The sequence below is a fragment of the Panthera pardus genome, unplaced genomic scaffold, assembly GCF_024362965.1.
Source record: "Panthera pardus isolate Hobbes unplaced genomic scaffold, ASM2436296v1 HiC_scaffold_16, whole genome shotgun sequence".
Lineage (NCBI taxonomy): Eukaryota > Metazoa > Chordata > Mammalia > Carnivora > Felidae > Panthera > Panthera pardus.
The window spans coordinates 38,514,569-38,526,725 of NW_026526721.1; the positions used below are offsets into that span (position 1 = coordinate 38,514,569).

Consider the following 12,157-nt stretch of genomic DNA (forward strand, 5'->3'; position numbering starts at 1 on the left):
GAATAGGTAATTCAGAGGTGTGGCAGGCTTATTTTTTTTTTCTTTTTCTTCTTGTTTTTTAATTTTTAGATTTACAGCTAATGGCAGAAATTAAGGGAAATACAAGTAATATATAATAGAAAGGTACATTGACAACAGCTGCAATGGCAGGTTCACTTTTTAATACTCAGTGTTTTTAAAATAAACCTTTTTTATCCCCCCTTGGACATGTATTCTTAGTTGGACAATTTTCAAGGCATATGTTCTTAGCCGGGCAATTTTCTTCCAGGTGGAGACTGAGTGATCTATAGCCTTACTTACTCTTGTAGCTTCTCTCAGTTTCAGTTTGTATCTCCCGAGATCACCTTGGAAGTTTACACATGGGACGTTTTTATTGGCTGGATCTTCATTCAATTGTCCAGAACACAGATCACATGATTACATTCAACTGAAGTGAAGCCAGAAAATGTTTTCCTATGTGCACTGAAAGAAAAGGAAACATGTTTGTTATTAGCTAGAAATCTCTTCCCCAGTATATCCTTCTGATTACCAAATATTTTTTCACTTCTTTTCCCTCACACAAACCACTTCCATACCCTGTCTAAAGACACAACTTAACGTCCCATCAAGCCAAGGTATCCAATTCGAAGACTAAGCTCTTCAGATATTCGCAGTCTTATTCATGATATCTGGATGTATTTGTCAAAGGACAAATTATTAATTACTAATGCTCCTCTCTACCCATACACAAAATACAGTGATAGCACACAGCCAAGAGGAAGTGCTTCTTAATATAAATGCTCTCATTTGGAAATAGAGAATGAGAAACACTGAGTAGTCACTTATCTGTAGCAATTATGAAAACATCCCAGACTGGCAATCAAAGATCCCTCTGCCTTGGCAGTAGTTGTACTTCCTTGAAGAAACTGAATTCTCCTTTGTACATTCTTTTTTGTTTCCCCCAATCCTGCCCTATGGGAAAATGCAATCTGTAAGTTATATTCCATGGGCACATCTGAAGTATGCTCTTCAGGGAGACTACATAGCTTTTATAGTCCACTTCTTGCCTCCACCAAGTTTGGGGATCCTGAGGTTGTTTGAAGTTTTAAATAGACTTTTTTTTTTCTATCTAGACAATGCTACTTTCATGCAATAGTTTCATGAAAAACACAGTAGACTCCTGAAATGTCATATTCATGTGTCTATAATCACAGTTTAAGATCTTTTGAAGACATAATTGTAAAGCCTAATTTTTTTTCTTTGCTTTCTCTGTCCTTTAGACCATAAATAATTAGCATGAGGATACTTGCAATGTGGGCTTGGGAGGGGAGGCAGTACACTGAATCTGACCTTTGTAGTAGGGTTCAGCCTTAGTGGGTTTTGTTGCTCAAAGCTTCTTTCAGTTTTAATCCCTTATTATGTGGCTTCTATAAATAGTTGATTTTCCAAACTTTGGAGTTCCCAGTTGTCTGGGCTTTCTTTTCCTCGTTTCATTTCTGCTTGAAAGCTGGCTATCCTTTGCTGGGTTCGTGTCTTTCCTGTAATATTTTACTAAGGCCAAATGTGAAAGTATATTATTAATCAGTACCTCTCTTGCTACTTTCTCTAAAGCTACAAGTCAAATAGGCACTTAATCCTCTACATTGAGTATTCATTTTCCTCCTTCTGTCAATCACATTAAACACAAATTGTAACACCGTCCTCTCCTTGAAATATGTTCTTTCCTTTGATCAACTACAATGTACTCTGCAGGATATTTTCCTAACTCACTGTTCTCTCCTGCTCAGTTGGCTCTACTGGAAGCACTTTCTCTTCCTAGACTTTAGATATGGGAGTTCCTCAGTTCAGTTGTCACACTTCTTGTCTCTTTTTAGACTCCCTACCTTGGGGAGTTCATCAATTGCCATAGCTTTAAATAATATTTATATGATAATAAATCCTGGGTTATCATCTCAGTCCCAGCCTTTCCTATGACATAATTTTATTTCTTAAATGGTATAGTGGTGTTCATCACACTAAAAAAATACACACATACACACGGATATACAGAGTCGCCCATATTTTCAGAAAGAGAAGAGGAATGAAAGGCATAAAACCATGGAACATTGTATACATGTGTTTGTTTATCCAGTCTTAAAATGTAAACTCAATGGCAACAGTAACTGATATGGCAAATGTTACATTCCCAGGTATGTTGTACAAATGAATATTTGTTGACTGGATGGTTGGTTTAATACACATTAATGAAATTTTACTTCAGTAGAAATGTGCTAATTTTCAGAATAACTCATTGTAATGCAGATATGCCCTCTATACTTAAATAACACATCAGTTGTGTGATATTTTACTCTCTTTTCTAGATCCCAATGCTCTGGCTGGCCAGACTGGCCCTGATCATGCTCTTATAGGAGGAATAGTGGCTGTAGTTGTATTTGTTACGCTGTGTTCTATATTTCTGCTTGGTCGATATCTGGCAAGACATAAAGGTAGGTAATATTTAACAAAGTATTCTTAACTTTAGCAAAAATATATTCTAAAGGCTAGCTTAATCATGAAATATTAAATGAGTGTATGTATATATGTGACAGAGAGATCTAAATATGAAATTATTTCATGGAGTTCTTGATTATTTTACTTAATGAAAGTTGGATTGGTTTAGCAAAATAATGTTTAGCCAATGGCCAAAGGTTACAGAGTGAGTCATTGGCTCAGGGAAAAAAAAATAGCAAGTTTGTATTTATCTCTAGGATTGACATTCAACTATAATGCTAAGTGTTCAGCCAACGTTTTTGTCTGTAGGTTTATAGACACACATATGGCCATATCAGTGAGGAAAATGTGTGATTTTTTTGCAGTGGGCTAGGTAGAAAACTATTGACATAATCTACTTTTAAGTGGAGTTTTCAAAATGAAAGATGACACGTTTGATGTGATCATTATCAACATCTTCACAAAGGGCCCTGATTGCTACAGCTGCATGGATCACATGGTCTGTATCCATCATTAAAGAAATCAAACTACTCATTACCCATTCCAGTTAGGCAGTTGCTCCCAGTTAACCTGGCCACTGCTTCATCTATAACATATACCTGAAAACTGATAGTGTGCGACATTAGAAGAGTGAAATGTATGGTTTATTATGTCTCAGAATGTGTTCTCACATATAAGAAATCGGGCATAAGTTCCTTCCTCAATGAATGCAGTGCTAACGCTGGCTATTTTACCAGTCTCACAGAACTAACCAATATATATATATATATATATATATATATATATATATATATATATATTTTTTTTTTTTTTTTCTCTCAATACCCACAGGAACATATTTAACAAATGAAGCTAAAGGAGCCGAAGATGCACCAGATGCTGACACAGCCATTATCAATGCTGAAGGCAGCCAAGTCAATGCTGAAGAGAAAAAAGAGTATTTCATTTAAAATGCAGGCCAAGATTATGAGTTTTCCTTACCAGGCTGGCTGCTGGAGAAAACTGGCTATCATCTTTCAGAATTCATTTCTACCATCTTCTGCTACCTTTATTAACTTCCATACTGTACTGCTATCAGTGGCCAGTGTATACCAACAATCAGCTGTCGAAAGCATCATTCTTTAATTACTGTACCATCCATAATGCAGGACATTTCTTACTGCCTAAATTCCACACCATTGCTCTTTTAACATACAGTGCTTGAATATACAGCCTTAACAATGTTAATCATCTCCTTGGATCATGGTATTGAGTTGTTTTTATACATTGGAAAAAAAGTATGCAAAGTGTTTCTTTTCCCCCCTCATCTTTTCCCCCATTAAATCATAAATTTTGTCAGTTTGCCACTGGACAGCTTTCACGAGTAGTAGGATTAGGTAAAGACCTAACGTGTTTAAGTTTAATCAGAGATTAGAGGTTTACGATGTTTTCCACATGTCTACCTTCAAAGACATGTTTGGAAACATATGTCCTAGAAAACACACTGTAGAATAGATTCTGGAATGTTTGAGATTATACTAGTAAAGCTGTATCAATTTGCTATTTAAAAATACAGTATTTGATACAGGAGCCATGTGTATGAATTGCAATCATGCCATGACATCTTATATATAATTATATAGATTCCACCATTAGGTTATTTTAGCTTCATTTACCAGTAAGTTTTACAAACATGTTACTGCTTTGGGAATCACAAAGATTTCATTCATTTCTCTAATTTGATTCTGTAATTTATTTGCTCCATAAGAACTCACCTGCCTAAACAAAACTGAAGTATCCATAGGGCACAATTTTGAAACATTTAGTATCTGTATATAGTGCATATAATAAATCCAATTAAACATTATTTGATACATATTTAACTTTTTTGGCTGTAGGTAATTCAGTCATAAGTAAGCATTTTCTAATGTCCATTATATCCCTTTAGATATTACTTAAACCAATATTATAAGTAGATAACATGTATTAGTATTTTTGTCTGTATGTCCTAGCACTGTTCAACAACAAATTTTTCTAGTTCTTGTTAATTTTTATTTGTTATACAATGGAAGCACAATGTTATAAGGAAAGGTAATTTTAAGCTAACAACCAGTGCACAGCCTCAGGTTTTCAATTACAACCACAGTTGAATAATAACCTAAAAGTAAACTCTTAGTTTGCTAAAAATTAAAAAAAAATAATAATAATTTGGCAGTTCCAGAGCTGCTTACCTATGTTGGTTTGCCAAAAAGAAGTGTTTAAGATATGTTTTCTGTATAAATGAACTAATTCTTTATTAAATTCCTGTCTATGCATTTTGTGAGGTACAAACTTATGAAACAGTGAGTGATGGAGAATTTCTGCCATGCTTTTAACTCCAAGGTGAAAGTCTCTTTCTCTGGATTATTTCTGAAATTTTGGTGTATTTAACCATTAAGAAATGCTGTATTCTTACATATGATACAGAGTCAATCTAAAGTCATATTATTTCTTCTAGTAAAATACAATATTGCTAGATTAGTTCTCATTAAATTTATTATATGCTAAAAATTAAAAATCCAGTTAGATAAAAAATTATTTTCCCATTCAGAAGCATTGCACCTTTAAGAAGAAAACTAATAGGACAATACGGTAGCTATACTTGTGATGTCTGAAAGCATGATGGCCTATGGTTTTAAAAATAATATCTTGGAATTTATTTTTGGGAAATGAGAATGGTTGAGTATGACATCATGTATTAATATCAAATGGAAGACAAGGGTGCTGTATCTTATTTATCAGAAAAGTATAAACTTTTAAAGACAACGTTAGAATTTTTAAATTGTTTTTTTTTTATTGTTGAAGCATTTATCTTGTTGATTTCTTACAAAACAAAAAGGACGATGTCAGTCAAGCAGCACTTTTTCAGAATATACAGAACATAAATAATATGATGTGGTTGAGTGTTAACATAATAAATCATATACAGTATGACATTTTAAGGAAATAAGTCTGCATTGATGTGATTGCATGCTTGTTTTTACAGTTCACTCCATACCATCTGTGGAAAAATGCAATAATATGTTAATATAGTATGGTAGTTTGAGAGAATCAGGTAGGTGCTACTAGACACATTGAAACTAGAATAGGTTTATAAACTGTTCATATCTTTCAATGCATAATCTTTAGAAAGACTCCACAAAACAAAATTCATCCTGTTAGTACAAAATGGAAAGGTTCTTATTACAGAAGTAAGTTGTATAAACTGCATCATCAATGACTATTTAAAGCTTAATTTCAGGATGCACTTACAAAATTGCTACTCTTCATTGATGCTGTATTTACATCCCTCTTCATTTTGTCTATATTCTACTTGGCTCCAACTGCTAAATTGTTGCCTAAATAACTCAATCATTATTTATAGCACTGTAAAATTAGAAATCAAAAATTGGTTGTATTTCAAAATTTTTGACTCTTTTAACCCATTAGAGTAATATAAAAACTCATTAGAACTCTTTAAAAGAAACTAATATATTATGATTTGTGGGCTCTAATAAAATGTTTTGCCAGTTAAGATAGTTCGATTTGAATTAGGTATCATTTTTAGTTACTGAAAAATATAGCAATAGAATCATATTTTCCTATCTGTAAAATGTACTTTATTTCCACTAAACAAGGACATAAATTGTAGAAATTCTCATTTCTACCAAAATCAGGAAAAAAAACCAAACTGACATTTCAAAATAGAACCATGTCGATTGCAATGTCTGAAATGTGCACATGCGTATGCACAGAGAGCCAAATTCTGTCTCTGCTTATTGAGCACAGAAGCTACGGAACTCAATTGAAGGAGTGTGAACACACACACACCCCTAGTAGAATATGGAGCATTATTCTTTACCAAAAGTAGCTATTCTCTGCCAGTGTACTGTTTACAGTGTAAATTGATCGTTCTCCATCAAAGAAGTGTAAACAGCATTCTTTTTTTCTTCCATTCTTGAGTGTCCTAGATAGAATGATTATTAAAATTAGGAAGAAAAAGGAACGTTTGTGAGTACAAGAGCAAAGATAGAGCACATGCGCAGAGTATTGATATGTGTATGTTTATGTATGAGTGTGTGTGTGTGTGTGCGCGCGCGCGTGTAAGAGAGAAAGAGAAAGAAAGATAGAGAGAAATTTCAACTTGTTTTCTTTTACCAGAGAATCCAAGAAGCAGTTTAAGGAACCTGATTTTGGAGTTTAATCTAGAAACTGGATGATCTCATATTGATTCAAGATGATTAATATTGCATTGAAATCCCACAATTAAAATAGAGAAAGAAAACTAACTTTCCTAAATATGGCAAAGAAGCTAACACCTCATTTATTTTCGTTTCTTTGTAAAAATATAAATATCTCAAATTAAAAGGACAGGCTCACTTGTAATTATGTACTCATGATTGTAACAGCATTGAGATTCCATATAGGCACATGTACAGCAGCTGTTTGACGGTGATGGTTCTTCCATGTGACATACCAGTTATCGTGTAATTTAGTGCCACTTATTGCAAAGTGTTACCAAGGGGAACATTGAAAATACTTTTTCTTTTCCTTTGGACATAAGGATAATTTGATGAATGTTAAATATGAACTTCATGTTACATGTTTTAATTGTGGAGAAAATTCAAAACCTCGTATCTTACTGCAACTTCCCTTTCATCTTGCTAATTACGTAGAGCCCACTAAAAGTGCCCAATATTATCCCCCTTTGCGAATGGTAATCTGTGATGAACATACGAAATAAAACAAACAAAAAGAGCTGGCAACCACAGCTGAAATAAGTGAAACATCTAGCGAGAATTACTGCGTAATGCTTTTTATTAAGTGGCACAAAGTACACACTAAAAACTATGCAAAATATAGGTAACTACAGTGTACGTACATGTAAGTATCTTGTACTTGCTGTGTATGGATGTTGGAAACCCATGTAATTATAATATGCATTTTGAATATTGGGAAAGAGGAAATCTTAGTGTAGATAATAGAATTTGTTTTGAAATATACACTGGCAATATTGAAATATACTCAGTGCAATATCTGAAATTCTATTGCTGGATACTTCATGCAAAGGGATTTTAAAGAATTCTTTAACACCATCCAAGAGGTTGCTAATCGTCACCTCCCACGCACTAAAGCATTAATTAAAAATGCAGTTGATTCAACAACAACACTTTAAGCTTTTCTTAATCATTAATGTGACACAATAAAATTATTTGGCCTACTTTTTAGCACAACTGGAGAGAAAGAAATAACCTGAGTTTCAAACTTTGCTTGATATCTAATTGAATTTGGAATTCTTAAACTTTCTTTGAAATATGTGTATATTTTAATAGGTTATGGTACTTTTATTATAAGTACAGATTTATTCAGTCAAAGAACACAGGTTACCCTTAGTCAGTAGTTAGAGTCACTATATCTTAATGGGAAATTTTTTAGACCTTTGTTCTATTTATTTTATTTTTTCCCCCTTTCTCTCCCTATTGTGTCCCAGACATACCCTTTGCACTTATACCCTTCCAAAGGCAATGGATTGAAAGTAGCAAGATTATAAAGAGAGCTAAAGGGGACAACGTGTAAGAATGGGTTCTAAACTCATCAGCATTTTTATGTATTGAGATTATTAATATTGAATGCAATAGTTATTGGATATAGCTGGTAAGTTCTCTGCCATGCATACTTACAATAATCCTTCTACCTCTCACTTTTAACATGGGCTATGATATAGAAGAAATAATGATTTACAGGATATCCCAGGAAGCACTCTTTGGGACTATCATAACAGTCCGCTCCCTAGCCCCTGGGAAATCTCAAAAGCCAATTTCTTTTAGTGTATTCAGTGGTGTATGGATCTGCATTGGTTTTCCTTTTCTATCATTAACTTTTCCTATAGGCAAAATATGCTAATTTTATAAGGATATTTCTTCTCATGCCTACTGATATTTCAATGTAATATAATTGTGTTGATTTTTAAAGAATAATTTAAATGGCAACACTTTGGAATCCAATCTGACATTTCATTTAATATTTAAACTGCAACAATTTCTCATAAATTAATGCTGTGCTTTTAAGTAAAAATTATGTAAATTATTTATTTTCCCAAGAAGTGTTATCTATGTAAGACAAAAATTTAAGTATTTAAAATTGCCTCCTTATTAACAAATAATACCTGAACAATGAATGCAAAGTCTTGCCACAAATGCCCACTTTATTGTGTCTGCTTAGACATAATATGAATTTTTCAAATGATGTAATTTAATTATTCAAAAAGGAAATTACATTTTAAAAGCAGATTTTTCTTTAGAAAAAAAAAAAGACAAGAAAATATTTCAAATTATGATGTTGAATCTATAAAATATGCTTCAAGTAAGATGTTTCTATGTTATGTGGTTATGTTACAAATAATATTTGGTCGAATCTTTACCATCTTTTCCATATATATATATATATGTTTTATATATATATATGTTAGTTACAAGAAATGTATGGTTATTTTGGAGAGAATGGGCCCACATGTGAAAAATATGTAAAGAGAAAACACTATTTTCCCCTATAACACATACTGTATATTTCAAAAGAAAAAAAAAGTTAAAAGATATTTGAAGATTGCAGGGGCAAAAAAAAGAAAAAAAAAAGGCCTCCCAGGGCTCAGCACTTAAGCACTTTTCCCACATCCAGGGTCAGAACAGCGGTGATTTCCCACACGGACTTTTAAGTGCGGTATGAATGCGACATTACACTTCTATTATACACAGTACTGTTAAACCTCAAATGTTTTCTTTCTTCAGATGCTTTTCCTTGTACATGCTCCTAGTAGACACTTTTCTCTTTATATTTGCTGATAGTGAAAGTTATATGCAATAAAATATTTGATGGTTGAAAGCAGTGGTCACCAGTTGGTTAAAAAACAAACAAACTGAACAAACTATGAAATGTAAACTGAATTGTTATCTCTTTATCTTTTTTGCGTTTCTCTGTGTTTCTAATGTATTGAATGATTCTCATAAATAGAAAAATAATTTAGAGATTTTTCAAAACTAGTACTTTCTCCTTATAAATGTATAAAATTTTAATCTCTTTACAAATTTATTTAACTGTACCTGCTGTACTTATTGTAGATTCAATGATGCAGTTAAGTAGTGACCCAAGAGTTTGGGATTACTGACCTATTTTCTTCATATTCAGTTCACATCAGTATTTGTGAATTGGTTGTTTAGCTTTTCATTCAACCAAAAAAATATTCCCTCAAGAAAGCTCCATTTTTATCATAAATATTTCAACCTAATCAACATTGGAACAAGTCTGCCATGTTAAAAAAAATTTAAAGACTTATCTCTGAAAATGGTACCCAGAAATGCAGGTGTTCCCAGAAATGTAGCTTCAAAAATAAAATGTTCTATTTATATGACATGAAATTCATAACTTTTGGAAGGGTATATTTATGACAACATAAAAATAAATTCTGTGCTGTAAAGAAGATTCGCCAAAATAAACGTATTGCACAGAAGATAGAAAAACACAATTATTGAATCTACTGTTATCATAAACATCATCAAAAAACAAAATGCATATTGTAATATTAGGTACATGACACTTGCATGTTGATATGCCTATATACTTACAAAGTATTCAATGTGTACTTAGTGGCGCTTAAAATATGTCATGTACAACTCTTATAAACATTCTTACAGGGTTCCCATTTGCACTTCATCTTTCAGTAAAGTCTTGTCAGAAAAAAAAATGTCTGATACATATGGAAAAATAAAATTTGAATTTTAGTTATCTGTTGGACACTACTGAATTGTCTATTCATTTAGTTCATTTTCTTAGGTCTGAAAGCAGACATTGAAAGATGGAACTTTCTTTTTTCCCACTGACAGGTTATAAAAGATGTTACAAACCAAACATTATTTTACATATCTTTTTCAACTGACCACATTATCCATTCATTTTAGATTTTCTAGTGATGCCTATTTTCCTTGTAAACTTCTAAGTGGAATTTTTAAAAATTAAGCAGTAGTAGAATAAATGTTATTTGTACATTTAATCGTTACTCCTTGGAGAATATGAACCTTGTAATATGGTCACTAAGGGTAAAAAAAAAAAAAAATGTTGCTGACTTAGGGAAATCTGTTTGAGATTGCCAAAATTTTAATAATCTGTAAAGGTAATATTACATTCACTTATGTGTGTTTACTAATGTTGACTAGGAACAGAAGCAAAAATACCTAAACCTATTTTTTTTTAGTTTTCACACTCTAACCAGTATTATATATTTCAACTACCTAAGATAATACAATTAATAATATATCCATCCTAAGCTTATGCCAATAAGAATTTGAGATAAGCTTTTAAATTTATGGGAGATTTTCTTTGTGTCTTTGGAAGTTCACTTACCATAAGGTATTTTATAGTCTACTTTAAATAACAGATTTTGTTATACAGGGTAAGCCAAAGGCTGTACAAGAATTAGTGTCATTGGGTCTGATATTTGTGTTAGACCATGAAATATTCCATTAAAATTTATCTGTAAATACAAGGCAAGATTTTGTATCTGGTCTATTTTATTAAATAACATTTTATTTACTTTAATTCATTTTTTCCTAGCAAAAGCAGCCCTGCGATACAATTTAACAAAGGTGATTCTGCATCAAAGATAGAATTCAACACATCTGAAAGCAAATGATGGCATTTGATATAATCACATTCTTTGACACAATCGTTGTTTTTTTCCTGCTATCCAAAATGCCCATTCTATATGGCTGCACAGACTTATACACATACGACATCCGTATTACCTAGATTAAAATCAACTCTGTTTTCATATTGGCAATTGTTTCCGTTAAAATATTCTTCAGCATTTTTTTTTTTAACCAAGGAGCCTCACTGGAAATTCTACTTCATATAATTCACTAAAGGATAGAGTTAAGTTTAGGTGTTCTTAATTATCATTGCATAGTGGCTTTAGTCCATGAGAGAGATCCTCATTATATGACAATCCTGAAATGATGCTAAAAATAACTGCACACTTTTTTTAAAACAAGAAGTTCTAGGAAATACATAGTTTAATTTTTTTCAAACCATATTTGTTTTGTGCAATTTAAGGATTTTTTTTAATGTTTTGAAATCCAACAAATAAAAAATAGAGACGAGATTAAAGGAAAAAAGCAGTTTCCTGGTTGCATTTTAAATGCCACCTTGTGCTACTCTACATTGCATGTTATTTATTGAAAACATAACTATTGAACACCTACTACATAACAAGTCAGTCAAATTCATGAAGTACACTAAGAACATGAATATAGCATTTTATGCCCAGACCTTCAAAACTTTACTAAATTATCGTTCCAAGTAATGACCATTTTCTGTATTTTTGTCATTCCTATATTGGACAGAGGAGTGGGGATATTCTGTTAATAATAATAAGAAGTAGTATAAGAAGTAGAATTTAAAAATATAGAAGTCTCGTGATTTAATCAAACTAAAAAAACAAGCAAATAAATAGCATGTCTTTCAACCAGTGTTCGTGGTCTTAAATTTGATAGATTAGCTCTCTCTGAAGATGTTTAATGTTGACTCTTTAAAAAATAGATCTGATTATTGAGTTAATACTTTATTATGTAGAAAATTTAGGAAATTAATATAACAATGACCAGAGTCTGTACATTATTATTAAAAGTTCTAAAAACACATG

The 12,157-nt window shown here is 32.1% G+C and overlaps 1 protein-coding gene across 2 annotated transcripts in view; it reads left to right on the plus strand.

The window, feature by feature from the left end:
* CADM2 (cell adhesion molecule 2) overlaps window positions 1-11,002 on the plus strand; it is a 336,787-nt gene extending 325,785 nt beyond the window's left edge. For both annotated transcript variants that reach the window (XM_053903225.1, XM_053903226.1), the window contains 2 exons: window positions 2,340-2,465; window positions 3,301-11,002. In XM_053903225.1, the coding sequence (XP_053759200.1) occupies window positions 2,340-2,465; window positions 3,301-3,419 (245 nt within the window). In that variant the 3' untranslated portion in view covers window positions 3,420-11,002. The remainder of the gene's footprint in view (window positions 1-2,339; window positions 2,466-3,300) is intronic.
* The last annotated feature ends 1,155 nt before the right edge of the window (window positions 11,003-12,157 follow it).